The sequence below is a fragment of the Panthera uncia genome, unplaced genomic scaffold (assembly GCF_023721935.1).
Source record: "Panthera uncia isolate 11264 unplaced genomic scaffold, Puncia_PCG_1.0 HiC_scaffold_1613, whole genome shotgun sequence".
Classification (NCBI taxonomy): Eukaryota; Metazoa; Chordata; class Mammalia; order Carnivora; family Felidae; genus Panthera; species Panthera uncia.
Window position 1 is genome coordinate 33,818 of NW_026058265.1, and position 11,581 is coordinate 45,398.

Genomic DNA, 11,581 nt, shown 5'->3' on the forward strand with positions numbered 1-11,581 from the left:
GGTCAGACAAGCTGTTTTACAAGTGGGTGATCAGGGAAGTGACACTGGAGCTGAGTGTTCCAAGCAGGGGAAACTAGTCAGCATAACACAGAGGCTCTGCAACAGGAACCAGCTGGAGATGATCAAGAAACAGAAAGGTGCTCATGTGACTGGAGCACAATGGATGAGAGAAAGAGCCACCGGAGATGAGGCTAGAGAGGTAAGCAAGGGCCCTATCCCACAGAGCCTTGTAAGACACAAGGAGGAGACTGGATTTTATTGATTCTGGGTGTGATGGGAAGCCATGAGAAGGCCTGAAGCAAGTGACTCAATCGGATTTACACTTTCAAAGCATTCCCGCTGGTGATTGCATGGAAAGTGGACTGGGGACCAGGTGCAGATGGAAGCAGGGAAGCCCCATTCGGTTACTGCACTGCCAGATGAGAGGCAGGTGGCATGGACTAGAGAGCTAGTGTAGCAGTGAAGATGGAACACAGTGGCTACTCACTGGCCCCGGGCACCACCTTCCCCACTCCTTGGCAGCATTTACCCCTTGTCTAACCTTTCTCTGAGCCCTGATCACCCAGGAGCGGATGTTTGAGTTAATGTCCAACCCCCAGAGTTAATGTCCCACAAGCCCGGGAGCCTCTTGAGGATGGAAGTCAAGCTTGGTAGAGCTCCAACACCACTGAGTACAGGCTGGGAAGGTCCACACTGGGGCTCAAAGGGTGAATCAACGAAGCAGTGAAGGATAGAAGGACAGGTGCCTCCTCCCTGCAGCCTCAGGTCTAAAAGCACAAGGATATCAGTAACCAAAGAGAAAAGTGGGGCAAGAGGAGAAAAGTGGAGGCAGGTGGTTTTATGGAACGATATGAGACAAACTGACACTGCAGTTACACGGAATTGGGGGAAAATGCAGCACTACCTGTCTCGACCTAGCTGTCTATGTGGGTTGGGACCTCTGGACATTCACTGGCTGCGGTGACCACCTCCCCCACCCCTCAGCAGCATTTGACCCTTGTCTAACCTTTCCCCAGGCAGTGATCACGCAGGTTGCTGATGTGTTTGTGTTAATGTCCAACCACCCCCAGAAGCCCTGGAGCCTCTGGAGGATGGGAGTCAAGCTTGAACTGAGCACAGGGCTAGGCAGGGCCACCCACACTGGCCTCCAAGGGCAAATCAATGAAGCAGTGAAGGCAAGGACAGGCACCCTCGCCCTGTGGCCTTGTGTCTAAAAGCACAAGTTTATCAGTAACCAAAGAGAAATGGGGCAGGAAGAAGCCAAGGGAGGGGTACAGGCCAGGGCACAGATGATTCTATGGAATGATATGAGGCAAAATGACACAGCAGTTACAAGGAATCTGGGCAAAGTGCAGCAAGTATCTGGCTGTCCCAATCTGGATGTCCATGTGATTTTGGTCTTGAAGTGTGAGGCCTCAGGCCGAGCAGGGATACCACTGTCAGACAGTGGAGGTGCCCCTGGCCATGTAACCTGGAAGGCAAAGTCCCTCCAAAGAAGTAGGAAAATCAGGGTGGAGAAGGAAGCCTTGGGAAGGCAGCTTACCCTGAAAAGAATCTGAAGTGGGCCAGATAGGGTTAGGACCCGCCTGGCCTGAGGGCTTAGGCTCAGAAACATCTTCTGCAGTAAGTAGGGGAGTTAGAGCTGGGGCCAGGGAAGAGTGAGCTCTGCTTAGCGGGGCCAGGAAGTCCCCAGACTAGTCATAGACTAGTTGCCCACCCGCCAGGCAACGCAGTCCTGTAAAAGGTGGGCTGGCAGATTGGGCAGAGGTGAGACTGAGCTGAGACAGCTCACTTCTAACCCAACTGTCAATTCCCAAACCACCTCTCTGCCTACCCCTAGGCCACAGCCCTAGCTCAGGCCTCAGGCCCCCTTCCTCAGATTAGGATCATGAAGCAGCCTCCTTATCCCTCTCCAGGCTCTGTCCCCCAAGTCTGTGCTCTTTGCTGCATCTTTGTGATCCTTTAAGAGCTCCCCATTGCCCTTGAGACAGAAGTCAAATTCCTGAACTAACCCCCAAAGTCCACCTTGATCTGGCCCCCACCTGTATCTCTGCTGCCTCTCCTGTACCCATTCAATACCTCCATCTACCAAACTCATCGTGGTCTTTTGGGTGTGTGGCTCCTTATCCCTCGGATGTCCTCATCCCCATCTCAGCTTCTGGAAACCTTCTACACTCAATACATGTCTTCCTCCTTCAGGAAGCCTTTTAGAACAATCCAGTCCTTGGCCAGCCCTGTGAGTGCTACCAGATCGCCTTGTCTCATGCTCTCTTCTCGAGGCCTATGGGCCCCCTCCCCACAACAGAGCCAGCTCAGGGCCAGCCCTCCAGACTCCCTGTTGCCCTATGCCCAGCCCTTTGCTGGCCGCCGAGGACAAAGATACAGCATTAGGGTCCCTCCTGTCAAGGAGAACCAGCGTACTAAGGGAAGCAAACCCACCCACAGATGCTCACCACAGAGAACAGACTGGGAAGAAACAGTCCACCTAGTCCAGGGCTCAGAGGAAGGAGGGAAGGCCTTCTTGGGAAAGAGGGATCTGAGCTGGGCCTCGAAGGATTTAATGGTAGAGGAGCAGAAAGGGCATCCTTGGAGAGGGAAGGAGCAAAGGAAAGAAGAAGAGAAGGGCAATGCTTAGCAAAGTAGGGCTTTGTCTAAGTGAGGGGACAGGGGGATGGGTGAGGTGAGAAGGCTGTGTCCCTCCTGTGGGGGATGGGAACCATGAGATTGCCGAGGCTGGAGTAGGGCTCAACCCCCAATGCCCTGACAATGATGGCCAGAGAGCATACAGACTAGAAACATTTCTTGACTGTTAGTGGGCTTTTGCCCATGTCACACCCACTGCCTGCCATGTGGTGGGCATGTCAGGGCAGAGGGAGGGATCAGAAGGCAGGGCAAGGTCCAGACTCAGGGCGTCTGTGCTTCTTGTAGAAGATCAGGGGAGGGGTACATGGAAGCCTCTGGCCCAGGCTGAACATTTCCTCACAGGGTGGCAGCTGTGCCCAGACTAGGCTGGGCACAGATCGAGTGGATCTCAGGTCCCCAGAGCCCAGTGGGTGGCAGTCAGGATGGCTGCTTTTCAGGGGTCATCAGTCGCTCCACCTCCCGCATGAACCGCAGACACAACTCTTCTTGCCAGGGCAGAGCCACACACTGCACGGCCACGGGCAGCCCCACGCTCTTCTTCACGGCCTGTGAGGGACACAGGTATCAGGATGGGAGGTAGAGGAGGCAAGACCCCGCGAGGGACCAGAAAGCACCCCAGCTGGAGAGGAGGGGCAGCATGGCAGGGCCGGGCTGCTGTCCTTCAGGTTCTCTCATGAAGAAAGGTGAGCGAGGGGGTGCCTGGCTGGCTCAGTCAGTAGAGTATGTGACTCTTGATCCTGGGGTCATGAGTTCGAGCCCCAGATTGGATGTAGAGCTTACTTAAAAAAGAAAAGGAAAAAAAATGCAGGCAAGGACTACATGCACTTATGCTGCTTCCTTCACAGCAGCCAGCATTGGGGTGCGGGTGGGAGTCCAGGGGAAGGGGGACCCTGGGGGCCAAGCCAGGCCCTGTGGCCTCACCTTCTGTAGCGCCTTGTCCCAGATATCTCCAAAGTAGCCCCTGTAATGTTCCATCTGAGCCTCGTCCTCAGCGGTCACTGTGGTGACAGGCACCACCCCCGCTGGGAAGTCCAGGCAGTTGTAGAGCAGAGTGTAGCTGACAGCCGCTGAAACACAACACAAGCGGCTACAGCAAGCCAGGCGACCTTCAATGCCAACCGTCTTCTCTGTACCCCAGCCTTTCATCCCGGGAAATGGCACCCTGCCTCCACAGACAGAGAGGGGCTCTCTCCCAGGGCCACAGAGATTCAGGTGAGTGACAAAGCTCAGGAATCCAGATTCAAGGTAGGCTGGAGAACCTGCTGGGGCTTGCCCTGTGCCCTTGCCCATGAAGCTTCCCCACCTGGAATGTTGTCCCTATTTTCTTGGCTTATCTAAATCCCACCTGGACTTTAAACGCCACCTCCCCAAACCATAGACTCTGTAACTCAAGATCACCAACTTCAGTAGTGCTGTGAACAGGGAGCTCATTCCCACCCAGGACATCCCACATGACTCCCATCTCTCCAGCCAGACTGTGAGCTCCCCAAGGGCAGGGCCCTCCCCAAGGGGTGTAGCCCTCCCCTAAGGCTCCTCTTCTACTTCCCAGCAGCCTTCTGGACACTGGGCCGCACTTCCAGAGGAGGAAAGGCAGGTGGGAGTGTCAGGGGTGTGGTGGGGCAGCAGGCCTCACCTGTGGCCCTGCCGGGAGCATTCAGGTTCAGAGCAGGGCCCAGCATGGGCGTGAGCAACACATCCAGGTCCAGTGCTCTCCACTGGGCAATCACAGAGTTGCGGTACACCTGGGGAGGATGCCAGAAGGAGCCCTTGGACCCAGCCCATCACAGAGACTCTCTAATGAAGGGACTGTGGCCAGGGTGGCTCGGGCCCCAGCACCTGCCCCTGGGTCTGGACTAAGCCTGGAAGGGATGGAGGTCCTTGGGGCACACAGGCATGGCCACTCTCAGGCAGCATCAGTTGCTCCACCTCCCACACGAATCATAAACATCATTTTTCCTGCCAGGGTGGGGCCACGTAGTGCCAGACAGCACCAGTGGGGGCAAAGAGGCAGCCAGGACAGGAGCTGACTGACCCAGTCCCTAAGGATGAGCACCTAGGCAAGTGAGGATCACAGACCAGTCCAGGGAGCAAAAGGGGGAATGACAGGCTACTCCAGGGGACCAGAGGGATCAGTGGCCAAGAGAGCCCACTGGTAGGTGTCCTGTCTAACTCTACCCCATCCCCCACCCTACTCCACTCTAGGGGCTCTGACCTCACCTCAATCTCGTACTGCAGTTCCCAGAGCTTTCCAGCCGACCTAGGCAGAGGGAACGAGGTCACTGGCCATGGGGATTTGCAACATCAGACTCCTACTCCTAACCCCCCCCCCCCCCAGATCTCAATCCTCCATGGGCGCTTCTCAACTATGGGAGCTCTGAGGCAGATGCAATACAAGGGAGAATTTCAAATCCCTAAGTTCATGTCCTGCTGAGAAAATCAGGCCCCAAGAGGGACTTAGGCTATGCCACTTAGTGACTTCACAGCACAGCCAGGACCATATCAGGCCTGATTCCCAACTACCCTTAGTACACAAGAGAGGCCAGAGCTGCCAAAGGTCCTAAATGCCTGGCAGTGAGAGAAGGGGCAAGTCCAGAGGATGTCAGGGCCTAAAAATAAGGCCATTTATGCCCTTTTCCCACCCGAGGCACTAAGGGGCAGGCAGGACCCAGTGAAGCTCAGTTCATGTCAGACCTCCAAGAGCAGCGTCTCTCACAGGTTCCCAAGTAGCCCCCTCTCCCCTGTGCCTCAACATGCTTCCTTTCCTGGTCCTTTCTACCCATGCATAGCCAGGTCTTCTCCTCTCCAACCCATCCTTCCGTGATCCCTTTCAGGCTTCTCCTCTCTAGCCAGACCTGGACCCTGAGAAGGCAAACTTCAAGGTCCCATCTGAAAGCCACAGAGGTTGCCACCCTGGCTGGGCCACTTCCACCTCAGAAGCTACTTCCCTCATCTCTTCCTGTCAGAAACCACTTAACCCCAGGTCAGGGGAAGAGGGGGGTGGGATCTAGGCATAGGAAATGTCCTTACCGGGACTTCATACTGCCAAGAAAGGCTGCCATCCTCGGGAACTGCCAAAGGACAAACACAGTGTTAGTGACTCAGCTTTGGGCTGAGTGCAGCCAAGCCACCTGTGCCTCTTTTCCTTCTGTCCCTTCCCCCAGGTCCCAGGTCAGCACCTCTTTTAGCACACAGGCTGGCTGAAGATTGCAGGGCATGGGGTGAGGAGTATGGGTGGGGGTTGGAGAGAAGAGGAGGCCATGCTCACCCAAACCAAGAGAGGCTAAGGCGAGAGGGGAAGAGCCCCAGAGGCCCCCTGCCAGCCCACCCCAACCCTCCACTCCTTGTGCCCTCACCAGAGGCTTTAGCAGGAAAGCCAGCAGTCCTTTCAAACACCTGGGTATCTTCAGAACTGAGATCAGGTCTCCCAAGCAGGGGTCCACAAAATCACCTTTGCTGGGAGACAAAGGGTCCAGTTCAGCATTTCCTCCCCAGGCCTCCCTCCTGGCTTGGGTCCAGTCCAGCACTCCCTACTCAGTGTCATCTCTTCGGTGATACCCTCTAGACTCCCTCTTCAACAGACTCTGGTAACCACTGGTCTCCAACCCCTTCACCTGCCTCCTTTTATTTATTTTTTAAAAGATTTTTCTTTCTTTTTTTTTTCTTTAATCTCTACACTCAACATGGGGCTCAGAACCACAACCCTGAGATCAGGCAACCCCGAGATGCTCTACAGACTGAGCCAGCCAGACACCCTTATCTGCCTCCTTTTAAACACGTGACTTGTTTCTGCTGATCACTGGGATGCCTGGACTCCACTCCACACTGGAGTTCCCCAAGGCAGGACTCTGTGTCTCCCTCCCTGGCAAACTCAGCTTAAAGCAATAAGGACTCAATGAGGGCAATAGCTTCCTGGCCAGGGCTTGGCACTGAGAGTATCCCCTGTAAATGCTGATGCCAGCCTAGAGGTACAAGCGGAGCCGTCATGACTCTTGTTTCTGAGGCTGTCTCTAGCTCTAGAGTTCAGGGAAAGGTCTCAGGAGGCTGATCCTAAGGGTTCATTCCCAGGGCCAGAGTGAGGGGCAGCCCCTTCTGCTGAAGACTGGACCATACTCAGCTACGAGAGGAAGTCAAGTCAGCCCAGGCACATGACCAGGAGGCACCTTCACAGATCTATCTTCCACTCCTATCAACCCTTAAGGACCAAAGGCTTCTCTAAACATGAGCTCTTTAAAGTCCCTTAAAGTAGTGGGGTACCTGGGTGGCTCAGTCAGTTAAGCGTCCGACTTCAGCTCAGGTCATGATCTCATGGTCCATGACTTCGAGTCCCAAGTCGGGCTCTGTGCTAACAGCCCAGAGCCTGGAGCCTGCTTCGGATTCTATGTCTCCCTCTCTCTCTGACCCTCCCCCATTCATGCTCTGTCTCTGTCTCAAAAATAAATAAAAAATAAAAAATAAAGTCCCTTAAAGTAGGCCTGGCCCAACCCACCCACTCCTACTCTACAGAAGAGAAAACTACTGAAAAGGCAGACTTGGCTCAAGTCAGAAGAGCCTGGAGTCACAGCATGATGTCTAGATGTCTCTCTTCCTGTTTCATCCTGCCCTTGTCTCCCAATCTTCCCCAAATAGACAAGCAACTCCCCTGACCACCTCCTACCTCCCAATGAGCTCCCATCAATTAAGCTCTGCTCAATCCAGCCTCCCCTTGAGCCAGTACCTTTCTAAAGTCTCCCTGGCAAAGGATCTCCAGGCTCAGTCTGCACAATTAGAGGGGCAGAGAGGTCCCTGCCCAGAATTCTCAGAGCTTCTTTGTGTTCAGCTGAGGCCTGTCTCCCATTTTCTGCCAGATTGGCCCACACTGGGAGTAACAGAACCCATTGCTCTCTCTGGGTCTAATGTCCCCACCCCAGACCCCAAAGTCCACATCACTCACAAGTTCTGTAGGAAGCTGTGGCCACCATCACTGAACAGCCCACCTGTTGAGAGGATCTCCAGAGCATGGGGTATATTGCTTGGCAGGAAGGGGATCAGCTGCAAGATTAAGGAGTATAAGGCCCCCACACCTAAAAACCCTTGACTGCCACAACCCCCATGCTTCCCAGGCGGCCCTGAGAATGGACTGGACCAATCCTGCCTGCATGGTAGCACCCCCTGGAGCCACAAAGGCAGCCTTACTGACCCATGAAAACTCCCTTAAAATGCATTACCATGAGAGAAGTCAAGCCAAGCCATACATGAACTAACTTGTCTCAGATAAGCAGAGTAGAGCCCGTTGGCTCACCACCCTGGGATGGTGGGAATCTCTGGACAGTTGTGCACCACTGTTTGTAGTTGATGAGAGCCTCCCATATAGCACTCACACATCCCCAGCACAGGGCTGAGTTCATCACCAATCACTTAACCTAATTAATACGATCAGCCCTCTATCTATGGTCCCACAGGAACACAGTTCCCATCCCAACCACAGAATAATCAGGGTGAGAGGATGCCAGGGACAGGCGGCAGCCATGGGTACCAGGAACGTTTCCCGAAGGAGGGGCCACACCAGGACTTCCAGGTTCCCACAGCCATACCGTGTGGCCAGCAGCCTCCAGGCTCTGCTTCGTCTCCAGCAGGGCCCGCTTCATGGCCGGGGTTGGTGTGGTATAGTTGTCGGTCTCATAATACCCCACACGCAGGGGCCGAGAGCTTGTGTAGACCTGGGGGCAAACACAGGAGTCAGAATCAGGTCAAGAGAGGGAAGCCCAAAGTAGGGCTCCTAGGGATCTTAGAAGCTACTCAGCCCCAAACACAGCTGAGAAGCTGCAGCCTGGATCCCCGGAAAATGACTGTCTGAGAGGCCAGCCCTTTCTGCCTCTGACCCTTTCACAAAACACCTTCACAATGACTCTGCAGGAGGGGCCCAGCAAGGATGAGGGTTCCCACTGGTCATATGATGAAACTGAGGCTTTAGGTGTTGATAGGAAGACGGGCAAACAGGCCCAGTACATACTGACAACACTAGGTCCAGAACCCAGGCATCCTGAGCCAAGGCCCTCCACTGCCTGTTTCAAGAATGCAAGTCCTGGCTCCCATGATAATTTGTTCCAGACCTCATAAAAGGGACCTCACCTCTCCTTTCCTCCCTTTCAGAAAGGGGTTCATGAACCACCGGGTTGTTAGAATATCTTCTGTCAAGGAGCAGGAACTCACCCCACCAAGTCCAGATATTCTGCCTACCAAGAAACACCCAAGTTCTCCCTCAAGTTGTTCTCTGAGATGCGTCTCCTGTTTCTCGATGACTGCAGAAGAGGCTGGGGTCAGAAGGGGGGGGCCTTTCCTCAGCAGAGCCCCACCCCACCAGGCCAGTTTGGAAGCTTCAGGGTCTCCACATGCAGGCAAGAGCTCCATCTGGTGGCTGACTGCAGAGAAGTTGACCCTGGCTGCAGACCCTTGAGGGTGGGTTTCAGGAAACAGAACCTCCAAGCCCTATCCACAATGCCAAGGGGCTGCTCTCTGGGCTCAGGAGCACCAGTGATAACCAAATTCAACCCCATGCCCCCCAACCCTGCTCACCTCCTCCTTGAAGGGCAGCGGGGGCACGGCAGCGTCCAAGCGGAACATGTCCTCACACAGTAGCGCTCGCAGGCACAGTGCTAGGCTTTCCACATCCCGGGCCATGGGGCCAACTGACATTTGCACTGTGGGGCAGGGAGGGGAAGGAAAAAGATCACCCTACCCTAATGGGCTCTGGGGCACAAGCAAGGGCTGGGACATGGCCTAGGAGTGTGAGCAGAGACATGGAAGTAGGAACTCCCACCTAGACCAGGCTGGGAGCCAAACACTGCCCCCAGGAGATGCAGGGTAGAACTGGATCAGGCAGACCCCCCTCCACCAGGGCACTGAGGGAACCCCAGACCTCACCTGCTACCTGTCCATAGACACAGCCCTTCAGGCCACTCTTGCTGGATAAGAAACACAAAATGTTGGAAACAGGAAATGGTCACCCTCTGCCCAACCTCAAACCCATACAGCAGCTTAGAACTCTCACCACTTTAGAAAGTAGGAACCAACACCAATGGTGCTGTGACATTCCCTCCCAGGAAAACCCCAGAGTGAGGAAATCCTTGCCTGGGGCCTAGAGAGGTTGAGAGCTAGGCCAAGATCATAGAGCAAGAGATCCAGGAGCTCCCTCCACCCACCACCCACACCATACCTGATGCGGTTTCCCGTGGGCTTGAGGCCACAGATGCCACAGAAGGAGGAGGGAAAGCGGATACTGCCTCCGATGTCAGTACCTAAGCCCAGGGGGGAGCCTCCACCCGCAATGAGGGCCCCTTCACCCCCAGAGGAGCCACCTGGGCTCTTAGAGGACTTCAGTGGGTTCAAGGTCTGGCCAAAGAGGGGATTACTGCAGTCATAGCTGGGGGAAGCAAGAAAGGGTCAGCTCAGGTCACACTGGTGCCAATGCCCCTGCCCCCACCCGGCACCCAATCCAACCTGAACATGGACTGAGGGATGTTGGTGTGCACGAAGGGCACAGCGCCCTGTAGCTTCAGCACCTGCACCACCACACTGTCACACTCTGCAGGCATGCTCTCGTTCAGGCTCAAGCCCAGTGTTGAATCCTGGCCCTAGAGGGAAGGATAGGCGCCAAGAGGTGTACAGCTGATGGATCAGGGGCCCTTCAGCAGAGGGTCCACTCTTACTGCCATCTCACAGGCCAAGGCAGAGCACACCCATGGTCCCTCTCAAGGCCTCTGGACCTGATACTTCCTCTGAGGGCCCAGGGTAACCCAGGATGCAGACATGGCTGGCAGGGGCAGGGGTGGGGATTGAAGCCTGATGTGAGGCAAGGGCATACCTTGTAGCTGAAGCACTCCTTGAGGCTCACAGGGACTCCATAGAGCAGGCCCCGCTTTGGGGCCTGGGACAGCTGAGTCTCACAGTCTGCCAGGTAGGTGGTTACACAGTTGGTCTCTTTGTTTACTTCCCAGGCCTGGAAGAGGGAGAAATGGACACAAGGCAAAGTGAGATTGGCCTTTTTTAAAAAAAAAAAAAAGAAAAATTGTGGTAGAATATACATAACATGAAATTGGCCTTTTAAAGTATACCCAGGGAAAAACCAGCAACATGGCCCGGAGCCAGGAGGGCAGAGAATAACTTAGGGCCCACCACCCATCTCACTGGGGACCTCTAGTCCCAACCTCACCCTGGCAGTCTCTGGCCTCAACCCAAAGACAGAGAGAGTAACTCCAGGGCCAGGGCACAAACAAGGCACGCAAAGGAGCAAGACACTGGCCTCAGATGCTCCCCAGAGGGGATGAGCTGGGAGGAAGATGACCTCTGGCCGCTCCACCTCCTCCCCTAAGGTACATCTCTGCCTGTGAAGCAGTCAGGAGGAACCAGATAGGGGCAGATCCCCATCTCAGCCCACACCGGGAGTCAGCACAGAGCAGGACTAGAGCCAGGTTCCAGCCTCCCAGAGGCCAGCATGTTCTCTCCTGCCCCAGGCCTGGCCCACACCTGCCCCAGCTAACCCTCCCCTTTCCCAGAAACTCTTGAATCTGATCATGAAGTCACATAGAGGAGTGACTGACTAATACCAATCACTTAAAGGGATGGCAGCCTGCCTAAAAGGAACAATGCACTAACAGTAGCCATCTGCCATGGGGTCTTTCCATAGCCCTCAAACCACATTCCACAAGGCCCTATGGGAGGGATAGACCAGGGCAAAATGATACACAGCTTTCAGTAAATACTCCTGTCCCTGTGAAACATCTGAGGAAAATGGGTGTGGGTCCCATTGCCACAACTTGGCACATGAAATCGGTCTCCAGGTTACCCAAGGCAGGCAGGGAAGAGGCCAATCTGTGACGAGAATGCTCACTTGTGGGTGATTACGAAGGGCAGCAACTTTTCAGGGGCATTGACAGAGGAGACGCAGCACAGTCTGTCAAGA

The 11,581-nt window shown here is 54.8% G+C and overlaps 1 protein-coding gene across 1 annotated transcript; it reads right to left on the minus strand.

The window, feature by feature from the left end:
- Window positions 1-2,783: 2,783 nt before the first annotated feature.
- Window positions 2,784-10,660, minus strand: LOC125917244 (fatty-acid amide hydrolase 1; the record flags this gene model as incomplete). The annotated part of the gene is made up of 13 exons (XM_049623494.1): window positions 2,784-3,189; window positions 3,565-3,710; window positions 4,277-4,385; window positions 4,861-4,900; window positions 5,671-5,711; window positions 5,997-6,096; window positions 7,574-7,671; window positions 8,214-8,339; window positions 9,196-9,320; window positions 9,544-9,584; window positions 9,836-10,042; window positions 10,120-10,253; window positions 10,484-10,660. Coding segments are annotated over 13 exons (1,473 nt in total), but the record flags the coding sequence as incomplete, so codon positions are not given.
- Between the last annotated feature and the right edge of the window lie 921 nt (window positions 10,661-11,581).